Raw genomic sequence first — 14,631 nt, 5'->3', positions numbered from 1 at the left:
GTGAAATAAAATTGATATTTCACTGACACAAACAAATTTTCTTTTTATTTCATGTTCGTTGCGTAATTAATAAAATGTCAAAAATCACGGGAAAGGTCAGCAGAAAGCATAACATAAAGAAAATGACATGATCGTCATTATGGTCCCCAGTATTCATAGCGCACGATATTCAATTTGACCTTAGTTGTGACAGAGGACCAGAACTACATGTAGTTCGGCAAAAACAGTGAAAAATAAAAATGATAATCTACTGTTCCAAAACTGTGGATTATCACTTTTATTTCACTGAGAAAACTCTATAATTCACTGGAAAACATAAAATAAAGTATTTATATTTGCATATCAAAGGCTATTGTTGTTTGTTTTTTTTTGTTGGAATGGTATAATACAGTTCAGCATAGTAAACTCCTGCACATAATTACACCATGCCATGTTATATCAGACAATAAAACACAGAAATGCTTTGACCGCTCAATAAATAGAATCTCTTGATAATATAAAGGTTTATATTCTTTCTCAGGAAGGACCAGTTGTACAGAGATAATCTCAAAAAGAGTACGAAGTCAGCTAAGAAGACAGCCAGCATTGCCAGTGAGGACTCGGCGATCAAAGTTGACACGACAGATTCTCGTCAACGACAGGCTTTCTCCTACGAGAAGGAGTTGGATGGTGCTAGTGGTTATGATCGAAATGACAGGAAAGGTTATGGTAAGTTGTAGAAGTGTACACAAATTAAAGAAGTGTTGCCAACATTCATGCTTGAGAATAATACGCCTTTATACATTGTGTAAAATAATCACAAAGATCCAGTAGGTAAAGTCAAAGTCCAAAAATACTGCCGCCTCAAAGCAGATCCCTTTAACAGTGTATGATTAGATGTATGCTTAACAGATATACACACAAAGCTTAACATGTAGACACAGTAGATGTTGACATACAAACAAATAAAGAAAAACAAATGGGCACTGCCCTTGAAACAGTCAGTGGTAAAAACCCAACTCACAAGTTTTTGGTAGTACTAGACCATGCTTCAGTAAAATGTATGTATTTTAACATGCATGGCAAATCAAGAATTGTGATCTATGAAATATTCTGCCTTTTGTCATTTAACTCATATGCTATGACAAAATTGTTGTATATAGTTTCAGGCATTAGACTCCTGGGAGGCAGGTTGATGTAGTCATTTTGGTTTACTGGGCTCTGTTAAAATTGTTTACAAATACAACTAAATGTAAAAAAAGAAACATATGATTAAAGGCATGATATTTACAGTTAAACCCGAATTTAGCAGCCATGTGCCTTAAGGATCCATTCAGCTGAACTTCCGAAATTGACATTATCTTCTAATTTCAGCTTGTTGTAAGCAGCCACATGCCTGTTTGTGCAGCTACTTTGGCTGGCTGTTTAATAAAAGGTTTAACTGTAATCATGACTGGTTAGATTATTATCTTAAATATTCCAGCATCTGTCATAATATTATGTTTACCAACTTTCAGGTGGATTTTAACATCTGTCATCAGTTTTATATACCAGTTTTCAGGTGGATTTTAACATCTGTCATCAGTTTTATATACCAGTTTTCAGGCGGATTTTAACATCTGTCATCAGTTTTATATACCAGTTTTCAAGTGGGTTTTAACATACATCATCTTTTTTTATGTACCAACTCTCAGGTGAATTTTTAACTTCTTTCATCTGTTTTGTGTATTTTAGGTGGATTTTCATATAAGCTCTCAATTTTGTTTACTAATTGTTTGGTGGACTTTGAAATCTTTCATCTATTTTATGTACAAATTTTCAGGTGGATTTTCAGAGCCAGAAGCTCCACCTTCTAGTCACCTAAAGCCGATTGACTCTGGGGCAGATGATGAGTCAAGGTCACCTGAAAAGAAGAAAAAGAAGAAGAAGAAGAGGTAAAATACTTAGTTCCTACAGCTCAATTGCTGCATATGTTCATATAGTCTTTAGGCGACCTGACTAAAGATTTAGCTTTGTCTAGTTTGAGCAACTCTGACTAAAGTTTAAGCTGTGTGACAAAGGTGTTTGATAACTTGACCAAAATTTAAATTGTAACTTAAGGTTAATGTTTAAGGCAATTGATACGGTCAAAGTTTTAGGGGATTTATCTGTCAGAAGTATAAGCTCATCCAGGGATTTTATCTATTGTTAGGTAGATAGAAGTATTTTCATTTAAGCAGGTTCTGTGAGGTACTCAGTTGATTTATTCATAACTTGCATAACATTTTTGCATTGGTTCATTTTTGCTCAGTTTTTGTCACTTGACAGCATTTTGAGACTGCAAGAGCTAAAAACAGAGTCCTTTATTCAATTTCTTTACATGAAATCCTAAATGGATGTTCACCAAACTTGATTATAACAGAAGCACTTATTGAGGGTCTTTTCTCAAACTTTTTAATAATCATTCTGCTTGACTGTAGGGGCTGCCATAATTATCCTCTCAGCAATCACTTGGTAGATTTTCACCTGACTGTAGCATCCAGGGATAGTCCTTTCTCTAGTTTGTTAAAATATTTTGCTTGACTGCACTTAGTGACCATCCTAACATCCTAGAGTTTATACTAATATTTTTAGCTTGATTGTGATTAAAGCTGCAAGCTTATTTGAACTGCACTTGAGTTCCTTTCCTGAAACAAGCAGTACTGATGTCATATGAGAAAGTGTGGTCATGACCCCAGTAGGTCTCAAACCCAGAATCCCCAGTTTAGTGGCGTATATGTTAACCACTGGACCACAGCCCCCCTTAAGAAACCTTCAGACAGCTACCTTTTATAAACTGCTTAATGAATACTCACCAAACTTGGTCAGACAAATCCTTATATTGATATTTTTCAAATTGAATTAAATGGTTCCACTTGACTGCAGAGCTAAAATTAGATTTTTTTTCACAATTCTTCCTGTGAAATGCTTTATTGGTGCTCACAAAACTTGGTCAGAAGCAGAAGGTCATGGTCAGGCCATTGACTTAGAATCTTCATGGCCGCCTGCTTTTACTTGTAAGGTTGTTGAATAGTTTGAAATATGAAAAAGAAGTATCTATAAAAACAACATATGTGTTAGATATGTTTTTGATAAAGAAATTATATCTGTATTTTGTAATGATCATGTGTTTAACATAACCAAAGTTTTTGAAGAAATGGGAGGGCTATCAAACAAATTCATTTCACTAGGTACAAATGTAAAATAAAAAAAAGTTACTGTCTGTCAATAAACTATAGATTAAGTGCTGAGCAAAAAGAAAAACTGAAAGAGAAAATGAAGATAGCCGCATGGTTGAAGAGTAAGTAATGTCTTTGTGGGGATTTTCTACTGCTTTAAAGGTGTTTCTGTTCTTTGGGTTTGATTTAAAGCCATCCAATGTGTCTTCTGCTTGTTCAAACTTCATTTTTATTTGCTATATATATCATTCATTTAAGAAAGTAAGAGTAAAAATTGTATTCATAATCTGATCTGAAAAAATATAAATTTCACTGCATGAAGACAAGCTGGATTTAAATTATGAAATTTTATCAGTAAGAATTATCTGTGCAGGTACAGTATTAGTTTTGTATAAAATGTATATACTATATATAAATATTTATATATTTGAGTGATGACAGTGACTGCAGCTTATCTCTTTTTTTCTCTGTTCTGGATTTCTGTTGCAGTGATGCACATTGTTATGTAAAACCTAGGGATTTCACAGTCCATAATTCTTGTAACTATTTACTGTTACCCAAATAAATGCATGCAGCCTCTACATGGAAAAACTCAAATTCTGAGGTTCAGCTCTGGAGATACCTGAAGAATTATATGTTTTATTAAATGTAATTAAAATCAGCAATAATTCTTTGTAAACATTTATTCAAGTAATTACAAGAAATCTGTAATAATGGAAAATCTGATAAGCTTGGTTTTTCTAGATAAAATCGTTTGACTTAAGATTTAACAGATTATTTATTTAAATAAAAAAGATTAATTCAAATAGTGGATTATGTAGAAACTTTTACCCTCATATTGTATTTACCATGAAAGCAGTTAAAATGTTAAAGAGACATCACTGAACTATAGAGGCATATTTATTTTATCATATCTTCTACAAAGAGTTCATACAGAACAGTATGTAAATATCACACATTTAATTTCTCCTTAAAGAAATTGCTAGTTCATAGTTTGGGAATATTATATGACTCTGTATATAAACCATCAGTATTTGCTTTTGCTGTTGTTAAGTCTATAGTTCAAAACTAAATTTTTCTGTTTTAAAGTCAGATTTGAAAAAAAAAAAGATTTCTGATGTCATTTTACAATACACTGAATGCCTTGCCATTCAAATGGCAAATCTACTGGAGCTTGATCTTTGGACCACAGGCAATAGTTTGGCGATTGACTGGCAAGCCATTCAATAAATATACTTATTACATACACGTTTCTATTCCCCGTTAAGTTACACTGGTACCGGAAACGTCAATATTTTTCCATACACTGACGCCTGAATTTCATATCGGGTGCGTGACGTAATTTAGTGTTTGTTCTTGCACTATTTTTTTCTATTTAGTCCAGTATTGTCAATGCTATTCAGGCTATTGAACAAATTTATAATATTTACGTTATATTTATACGTGTAGATGTGTATGTAATAAAAAGGTTATTATCTTTGCATCGGGAAATATGCACTCGTTTTTCAGCGGAAGAATATTGCGCTCCTAAAGTCGCGCAATATTTCCGCTGAAAACTCGTGCATATTTCCCGATACAAAGCTAATAACCTATAAATGTTTATTTTTTGCTAACCAATGAAATACTGTATTCTATCAGTGAAATATTTTTATATCTCATCATTCACACTGTGAAAATATGAAATCTATATTTTCACACAGTGAGAGATATAGCTCCGCCCCCTCATACAATGTGTATGAATTTCAAATTATTTGCTTAAAACAGGATGAAAATTGTAGTTGCACTTTGTTCTTTATGATATATTTCTCGATTCAAATTATTTTACTTAATAAGAATTTCATAACGTTATGCAGCAAAAAATAAAATAAAATGGAACTTTATGTTGTGTGCATCTTTCTAACATCACAACACGTCTGACGTCATGTCTGTTTACGCGTGTCTGTTTCCCGCGCTGAGATTAGAATTGTTGCAAAGTGCACATCTCAATGTAATTGAGCATAAAATAAAAAGAAAATTTGTTTGTTTTTCGTGAATATGGAATATATCTCACCTCGAAGTGAGAAAATGTTCACATTTTCACTCGCGCTATGTGCTCGTGAAAATATTTGTAATTTTCTCACTTCTCAGTGAGATATATTCCATATTCACTCAAAACAAACAAATACCCTCTATATAGTACTGACTAATATATAGCTCAACACTAAATGTTGCTGTATTTAAGTCAAAATTTAATAAATTTAAATATGATTTTTTTCTTATGTCCAGTAATAACACCCTTAATTGAGTCATAGTTTTGAATATTGATGGGCAAGTCATTTAGTAAGGGTTTACTGTTTGAAATTTTCTTTTACCTGAAGTCGCACTTGTGTGTTTGTTTGTTGTATATTGTCTGTGATTATATTTCCACTCTATTTAATGTCTTGCGATTTTACTTTTTAAGCAGTAAACAGTGTACTTTAATGGTAATAGATTCAAGAAATTTAACTTGCCATTCAAACAATGAATCAATTTCAGCAGGAAGGTCTAATACGGGGAGTAGAAACTCCGTATAAATCAATACATTTATCTGTATTATGCTGTCGTCCATACCTGTAAATATTGACCAGCGATCGATATTTTGTTTTAGCCACTATCGATTAGCGTGTAATTAGCATATTACCTCATGTTAATCATGGAGCTATAGCACTTATTGTTCAAAGGGTTTACCAGTCACATGTTAAGTGGCGATAATTAGATGATCAGAGATTGATCTAAAGGGATTCAGAAGCAAAAACAGCATGCGACTGCATGTGGTGATATGCTTAATTATTATGAATTAACTCGAGCTCACTTCCCTGAAGAAATATTTTACCACGTAACTTCAAACCTTTATCAAAGGGCCGATTTTTGTTGGATTTGAATAAAAAAAAATGGAAAATAACAGAAAACTGACACTTTTCTTAATCTAGTAGAGCCATAATTATAATTATTGTTTATAATGTCAGATTTCTACATACAGAAACAAACATTCTTCTTGAACGTAGGGAATGTTTCAAACGAAATTGTTGTTTAAACTCCAAAAATTAGTTTAATAAATTTAATCTTAAAACTGATGTGTGAAAAATACAATGTATTTAAATTAAAATAACAATATTTTTTTTTTTTTTAAAAAGGCCGACAACGAAGTTACATTTAGTATTCCGAACTTTTAGATAAAACTGCAGAAAATCATCTAGATTTAACACACATTTAAATGGTGAAGAACAGAGCAATATCATAAACAAATATTTTCAGGCAACAGTTTACAGATTTGACTTGCTATTTTCATTAAAATATGTCCTAATTTTTTTGTTCTAAATATTCTGAATCAACAAGGCAAATATCATGTAAAAAACGACATCTTTCTCTCTGGGTAAGACAAGTCTAGATTTAGCCATTTTCACAGGGCGAAAAGTAACATTAATGTAGATATTTTCCATTTAAAAACAGATGCAGGCAATAATTTCATGGCAGAACTTTTGTTTTCAACGAAAAATTCAACAAAGGCTTTCCGAGATTTTCACTGAAAGGACGAGTTAAACTGTAAGGCGTAAGTGTTTGAGCAATAGCAGAATAACCTACGGCATACGCTTCGATTGGATGACAGCATAAGATAAGATAAATGCCGGTTTCCAGTCCCAGTATCAGTTGTTCCAGATTTCATTTGGCTATGAAACATGACTATGAAATATATGCATTTCCAAAAGCACAGTCAGTTAACATATTACTTAAACTGAATGAAAGTATTTGATATTCGAATGCAAGTTTCTCAAAATTAGATGAATATAATATTACGTGCCTAACAGTAGGGCGTGGCAACCAGTATGGATCAGGATCAGCATGTTCAGCTGTGCAGTCTGATCTGGATCCATACTTTTTGAATATGAGCTGAATACAAGTGCAAAAATTGACTTATGAGTATCAGTAGTATGTATGTTGGGATAAACAAAAAGCTAGTTCTGCACAGTGGTGCTAATATTCTTTTACTTACAATTTTGTTGTCTCAAACATTGTAACCATGGTAACTCTCTGTTGTTGAAATCTTGATAGTTCATAAGAATTGAAAATACAATCACTGTACTATTGACTGGGAAATATTCACGACAGACATTTGTGTACTGAGCCAGACACTAAATCAAAACACTCAGGAATATTCAAGTCAGTTTAAACTCTAAACATTTATAACAGTTTTCTGATTAGCCTTTGTAATTGCTATGGAAGAGTTTTCTCAGCCATAATTTAAGAGGTAAGTTTGCATATTTTATGTGTTTCTAACACATTTGTGTAATATAATTCACAATTTTATTTTCAATTTCAGATCTAAATCAAAAGAAGTAATGGATGGCATACCAAATGATGGATATACAAACACAGGTGTGTTATTCTCTTATTTTAGTATTCCCATTGAACTACTTTCTTTGCAGTGGAAAACTTTTACTTTACTTGAGATATGCCCTTGGATCTAATTATACTTTGTTTAGGTTGTCATACCTGTTTCTATGACAACCTGTTGCTATTTGCAAATTAATCACAGATGTTGAAGAAGACTGAAAAACTGTTTAATGGTGCAACCACTTGAGAGCAAACACTGCTATGAAGTCTGAAGTGTGATTAATTTTGTTGTACAGGGGTCATTGGTGCTGAGATATTAATTAACTAAGAAAATAAACTACAGGTCATTTCACATATACATAAAAATAAAGCCGCTTCTGAACAAATGCTTTTTTAGCTCGACTATTCGAAGAATAAGTAGAGCTATCCGACAGCTCTTGTTTACTTATGGAATCATCTAGGCTTTCACATGAATGCCGAATATGTGAAAGCCGAATCGTGATCCGAATCTCTGGGTGAAAATTTATTGACTAGTTATCCTTTTCTGATCAACTAGGATTTCAGTTAGTGCATGTCTTTTTACTTTTTTATAACTCTGCCATCCATGAAAGGATTTTGAAATAACTTGGCATAAATGTTTACCATAATGAGACGATGTGTCATGCGCAAGACCCAGACCCCTAGCTCCAAGGTCAAGGCCAGACTTAGAAGTCAAAGGTCAACATGGTCTGTTTTTTGTCCGGTTCATAACTCTGCCATTCATCAAGGGATTTTAAAATTACTTTGCTTATATGTTCCCTATAATGAGATGACGTGTCATGAGTAAGATCCAGACCCCTAGCTCTAAGGTCAAGGTCACACTTAGAGGTTAAAGGTTAACATGGTCTTTTCCTTGTCTGGACAATAACTCTGCTGTCAATGAAGGAGTTTTAAAATTACTTGGCATAAATGCTCAGGGGCATTTGTCACTAATAGTGACAGCTCTTGTTTGTATATGTGAAATGATTCTTAACTTGAAAGAAAATATCTGCCCAATAAGAGAGATGTCACTCATCAGAGGTGTTGTTGACAGAGGTTGTACTTTATTTTTAGGATATAAATTAAATTTATTGTATTTGATTTTTAAATTTTACAATTTGAAAGTTGAGGAACAAATTTGTTTATTAAACCTATAGTGGTTTGATTAATTTCAGGTAACTTTTACTGTATTTGTGTTGTTCACATGGACATAACACTCGAATTCGAAAGTCGAAATGAGTGAAAAAAAAAACAACAACAAAAAATACAACTTTTTAACTGTACAAATTTGCTGTTAGATTTGTTAGCACAATACAAAACAGGAACTGGGCTAAACAATCATCATTATATGGACAACAAAACTTGTAAGAAAGTGTTGTCTTGTACCCACAATCCTTGCTACATGTTCATATCAGTATTCAGGTTATATCTACTGAACAATTAGCTCACAAAGCATACACTTTTTCCATTGACTATATATAAGTCATATGGAACCAATCTATTGTCAGAACTGTATCATAGCCATTTTGTACAAAATTTATTGCCTTTGCTATTTGTTAGTAAAACTGATCATAACTATATTTGTTTGAACTATCTGCCTACTATTGATCAAAGCTGTTATTTAAACAATTTGCTTATTATATACCAACAATAAGGTTTTGTCATGATGGTTTGTCACTCGTACTGACGATTTACTTGAATGTAATACTGACCAAGATTTTTTTTATTGGGAAACTGTTCTTTGCAAATAGTGAAAATACAAAATTTGTATTGTATGACTGACAAATGCCTTTTTGTACTGGCAGAATTTTTTTTTTCTTTGGTCAGAATATAATTGAAACATTAAATTGACAGAACTGATTATGATATGGACATGTGCAAAGAATGGGTTACATTTTAAATATTCAGTTTGTTTTTGTGGAACTTGAGTAAAGTACAATTACGTTGTAAGCATTTTGTCTGTTGCATGTTTTATCAGTATATCATCTTGTATTGTCTGTTCGCCCATTTCAAAGACCAGAAAGGGGAAGTTGCTTATGCCAAGCTAGTTCATTAATTTTCAGGAGCCTCCTTGGCTGAGTGGTTAAAGTGGCACACATTGAATCACTTGCCTCTTACCAATGTGGGTATGAAACCTCGCTTGGTGTGTAGACTTCTTTATGTCAGAAAGCCATTCAACTGACTTACTGAAGGTCGGTGGTTCTGCCTAGGTGCCCACCGGCGATGACATAATGCCTGGAGGGGCATCTTGGGTCTGCCTCTACGGTTAAAAGCAGGAAAAGTTGCTATATTACCTTAATTGTGTCAGTATGAGGAATTTTGGTTATTTTTAGGCTGAGACTGCCAGATATGATTGAATGTGGAATTTTGGTTATTTTTTAGGCTGATTTCCTGCCTGATGTGATTGTATGAGGAATCCGGTTAATTTTTAAGCTGAGTCTGCCAGATACAATTGCATAAGCAGTTTGAGTTATTTTAAGCTGAGTCTACAAGATACGATTGTGTGAGAAGTATGGGTTATTTTTAGGCTGAGCCTGCCAGAAGTGATGATTTAAGGAATTTGGGTTATTTTTGTGTTGAATCTGCCAGTAAAACAGTATGGGGAATATGGACTATTTTTAGGTTGAGTCTGCTAGGTAGGATTTTTGTTGAACCCGCTTGCAGATGCAAAAGCATAGTTGTCCAAATGGCTGTTCGGTGTATGTGCGTGCTTCATTGCGAGCCTCCGTGCGTCCATCCGGATTTGTTTGTCTGGGTCATAACTTTGACATGCATGGAGCAATCCTGTTTATATTTGGCATGAATGTTAACTTCAGTGAGACGGAGTGTCATGTGCAAACCCAAAGTTCCTATCTCAAAGGTCAAGGTCACAGTTGGAGGTCAAAGCTCATGTCAGATCTTATCCGGCCCATAACTTTGACATGCATTGAGGAGTCTTGTTTATATTATGCAGATCTTATCCGGCCCATAACTTTGACATGCATTGAGGAGTCTGGTTTATATTATGCATAAGCCCGCCCGCTTAGCTCAGTAGGTAAGAGCGTTGGTCTACGGATCGCGGGGTCGCGAGTTCGATCCTCGGGTGGGGCATATGCTCTCCCTGACTATTTGATAAACGACATTGTGTCTGAAATCATTAGTCCTCCACCTCTGATTCACGTGGGGAAGTTGGCAGTTACTTGCGGATAACAGGTTTGTACTGGTACAGAATCCAGAAACACCGGTTAGATTAACTGCCCGCCGTTACATAACTGAAATACTGTTGAAAAACGGCGTTAAACCCAAAACAAACAAACAAATTATATTATGCATGAATGTTTATCTCAGTGAGACTGACTATATCTCAAAGGTCAAGTCACAGTTATGGGTCAAAGGTTGGGCTCGACATGTTGCCCATGGGCATCTGGTATGAGGAGAATAGGTTAGTTTGAGGTTCGGAAAAGAACAAGCCTAGAGTGAGAGGTTGCACGTTTGAATCCTAGATGAGACAGAAGATATTATTGGAAAGTTCAGTTACTTGTGAATATCAAGTCGGTGCTAGCGCAGAATACATAAACTCTGGTTAAGTTAGATAAACGCTGTAACATAACTGAAATACTGTTGCAAGCAGCATTTAATAAAATGCAATCAAGCAAAATAATAGCAGTCTTGGTTTGTTTGAGTCTGTGTATGAGAGGGAATGAAATGTGCAACACCTCTCATTCTATTAGGACAACCTAATCAGACAATAATTTATTAAGGCTGCGGGAAAATTGTTAACTGACCTTGGTCATACACCTAGAAAACTAGAAGCAAAGGAATTAACTCAACATTTATTTTGCATGGTTAACATAGGATATATTTAGAAAAGAGGATTTTTTTCACTTTGGGTCTTGCTCTGCCATCAAAAGCTGAAATAATGTCAGTGTGACTTTAATCAAGAATGATTATTTACTTTTACTGTTTACTTAATTTATGCTTTTTTTATCTTTGTTACATTTGATTGATATGAAAAAGGTATGATCAGATCTAAGTAAAAAGTTCACTGCTAATTTTCTTGGCATTATAATTGACAATTAACTGATATCTCCAGATTATCCAACAAGAGGGACTAATGTGTGGAGCTACACCTTGAATTAAAGAGAAAAGTATTTATTTCGTCATAAAACTATCATAGTAATGTTTTATTTCTAGCTCTTTTATAAATACCTGCTGTAGAGGGACTTGATACCCTATGGAACAACTTCAGCTCTTCTTAGAAATTCAGCATGTCCTTTTCCAAGTGTCCTGACTTGTTTCGTATAATTATAAGCTCTTAAAATTTGCTTCCACTTCTATATATTTAGATATAAATATCTTTCTTTTTTGTTTTGCTAGATACAGTGTAGATAGAACTTCTTTTACACAGGTTGAATAACATTTTAACCAGAAAATGGACACAGTACGTCAAGAGGATCTGATTTTAGTCCATTTGTTAAGTTAACAAATAAAATAAAATACATTATAAGCAATTTTTCATCATACTCCTGTGTATGTTAAGAAGTTGTCAAGTAAGTTTGTACTAATATACTGAACAAACTGATTACTGGGAAACTCTGAAAGGTTACATGTACCACATATTCTACTTATAAGACAGATCACATATAAGACGGGACCCCAAGCTTCACTAAAATAAACAGTATTTTGATAATGCTGAATGAGTGAGTTGGGTTTTACGGCGGATCGATTCAAAATGGTCATATATCGCCGATCGATAATGCTGAAGCTCTTGTATTTTTATAACAAAGATTGAAACCAGCTTCTGCATCTGTTGCTTATAACATTGAAGAAATTGAATTATTTTCTAATGTTAGATTCAGTTTTAATGAAAATTAATTTGACGAGAATAATAAGAGAACATAATCTTAGGACAATAAATAGATAAAGTTCAACTCAAAACTGGAAAGAGGTAGAAAGGTTAATAAGAAATAATATGTACATGAAGGACCATACCAGAGTGAAATATTCAAATAGAAAGTTGTAAATTACGAAGTTTCTAGAGAAAATATTTAATATTAAATTAGCTTTGCTTTCCTCTGTCTTCCATTTATTGCCCTTCATTGTTCATGTTTTAGTTCCTTACTGTCTTTGCTAACCTGAATGGCAGGTTCAGCGCTAACAGTTAGTTTAGTAGATGGTCCAGCATCCCTTGTATACTGTCACTATTTCAACTTAAGCATCTCCAGAAAAATGTTAAATGACTTTTCCCATGAATTACTAGTCATGGTCTGGAGAGCCGCTCAGACTTTGGGGGTAATTATTGTTGTCTTATTTTGTATACCTTTACACTTTAGGTAGTAGACCTTTCATGTCAATCAGCAATTTTCTAGTGATTACGTACTCTTGTATGCTATTTTGACATCTTTTGGTTGTGTAACTGAAAATTGCTTTTTCATAGCAAGCAGACAATGCCGAAATCACATATGGGGATTATAAAGTAGAATGCTACGATCCATCAATATGTACATACTAAAATAATTTTGGAACATTTTAGTTTTCAGTCCATTCAACTTATATTAGATCTGGACTTTTAATATTTAGATATTTACAATGTGATATTTCTCTGTTATGAAAATCACACTGGTATGTAATAATGATATGCATAATAGTTGAAACATTATCTTGCAGCTTATAAATCTGAGACAGTATATTTTCAACAATAATAATATAATATCTTTTTCATCCTTGCAGGTTCTGACAGACAGTGACAAGATATAAATAGGTTAAACACGTTTCCCTCACTCAGTAAAATTTTCACAAACTAATATTTTGATTTTGTGAAATACATACTAATTTACCTTAATGTTCTTGATATAGTAATCATTGCTGAAATGAATTAGTGCCTCCTGAAAGTCGTGACTAAATGACTAAGACTGTGTTGAGTCAAAACCATTCAAATTTCAGAACCTAATTCATCCGGATTAATTTGAAATAGGAGGCTATTGCTATTGTTTTTATTTTGGGGTAACTGTTTTTTATTTATTAGCATTGGATTGATTTCAGCATGTTTTATCTTTTTATATGTGCATTGTTTTTGCAGTAAACTGTTTAATACTAAGTAATTACAAATATTACGAAATTGATGTCATTTTGCATAAGATATTAATTACTCCTTCAGCTATTACAAGTTTTCATTATGTAATTATCTTAATATATAATGATATGAATACTATAAAATATTAAAGAGACATGGACACCTTTAGATGGACAATAAAATGTCAAGATCATTAAAGCAGATAAAAGCCTATACATTGATATATGAATTATATTGAAGTCACTGATTGTTTTTATTTTACTTTTTTTGCAGTTACTAAGAAATGAAAAGTACTTCTTACTTTTTGGAATATTTGTTTTAAATCTAGAGAATTGTCCTATACAATATGAGTACATGGTACTCTGTATAATATACATGTACATCTTTAGTTTATTTCTATCTTTTCAGATGATAACAATGCTTATGAGTGATGAAAGAGCAGTGTGGATATGACAGTATTTCATGGTTACATTCCAAAGACAACAGATCTCCTAATATATGCTACGATATTGAATGAAAATTTAATGATCAAATATAAGTTGATAATACTCTTGGTAAAAATCGGGTTGAAATCAAAACTTATTAGAAAATAAATCTTTCAGATGCTTGCCCCAATTTTTATAAAAGCAACTTTGTTGAGATTTTGTTCAACTTATATTGTTTTGAATATTTCAAGAACTGTAAGCTTGTCAAATTAAGTTTTTTTGTTGTTGCTTTTTGTTTTCGAAAAAAAAATGTATAGATCATAATTATGTTTTGTTTAGTTGTTTAAAATATATGAAGAAAAATTATCAGTGTGTCAAATGCATTAATTTAAAAGTAAATTTAGCCAAGCAATATCGTTCTTATATTTTCTTTTTTTTGTGTAGAAAATACAAGACACCAGACTTGTGCTTTTTTAGGAAATAAAAGTTTCAAGCTTGATTAGCTTGATGCAAATTAATTATTTATCTCTAAGCCTAGACCAGACATTTTTCGTTTTGTTATGTTAGTGAGTGATGCTGTCTCAAATCCACATATCTAGCAATACTTTTT

The 14,631-nt window shown here is 33.0% G+C and overlaps 1 protein-coding gene across 12 annotated transcripts in view; it reads left to right on the top strand.

Annotated features, from left to right (window-relative positions):
* LOC123540362 (uncharacterized) overlaps positions 1-14,162 on the top strand; it is a 32,379-nt gene extending 18,217 nt beyond the window's left edge. For 4 of the 12 annotated variants that reach the window (XM_053526879.1, XM_053526876.1, XM_053526884.1 and 1 more), the window contains 5 exons: positions 521-708; positions 1,802-1,913; positions 7,513-7,568; positions 8,843-8,908; positions 14,005-14,162. In XM_053526879.1, the coding sequence (XP_053382854.1) occupies positions 521-708; positions 1,802-1,913; positions 7,513-7,568; positions 8,843-8,908; positions 14,005-14,027 (445 nt within the window). In that variant the 3' untranslated portion in view covers positions 14,028-14,162. Of the gene's footprint in view, positions 1-520; positions 709-1,801; positions 1,914-3,236; positions 3,299-7,512; positions 7,569-8,842; positions 8,909-11,616; positions 11,672-13,253; positions 13,285-14,004 lie in introns of all 12 variants that reach the window. The other 8 variants (XR_008367844.1, XR_008367843.1, XR_008367845.1 and 5 more) reach the window with 8 other exon arrangements.
* Positions 14,163-14,631: the final 469 nt, after the last annotated feature.

Source organism: Mercenaria mercenaria, chromosome 16, assembly GCF_021730395.1.
Source record: "Mercenaria mercenaria strain notata chromosome 16, MADL_Memer_1, whole genome shotgun sequence".
Taxonomy (NCBI): domain Eukaryota; kingdom Metazoa; phylum Mollusca; class Bivalvia; order Venerida; family Veneridae; genus Mercenaria; species Mercenaria mercenaria.
The sequence above is the reverse complement of the archived record's forward strand: the minus strand, read 5'-3'. Positions and strand labels throughout refer to the sequence as shown.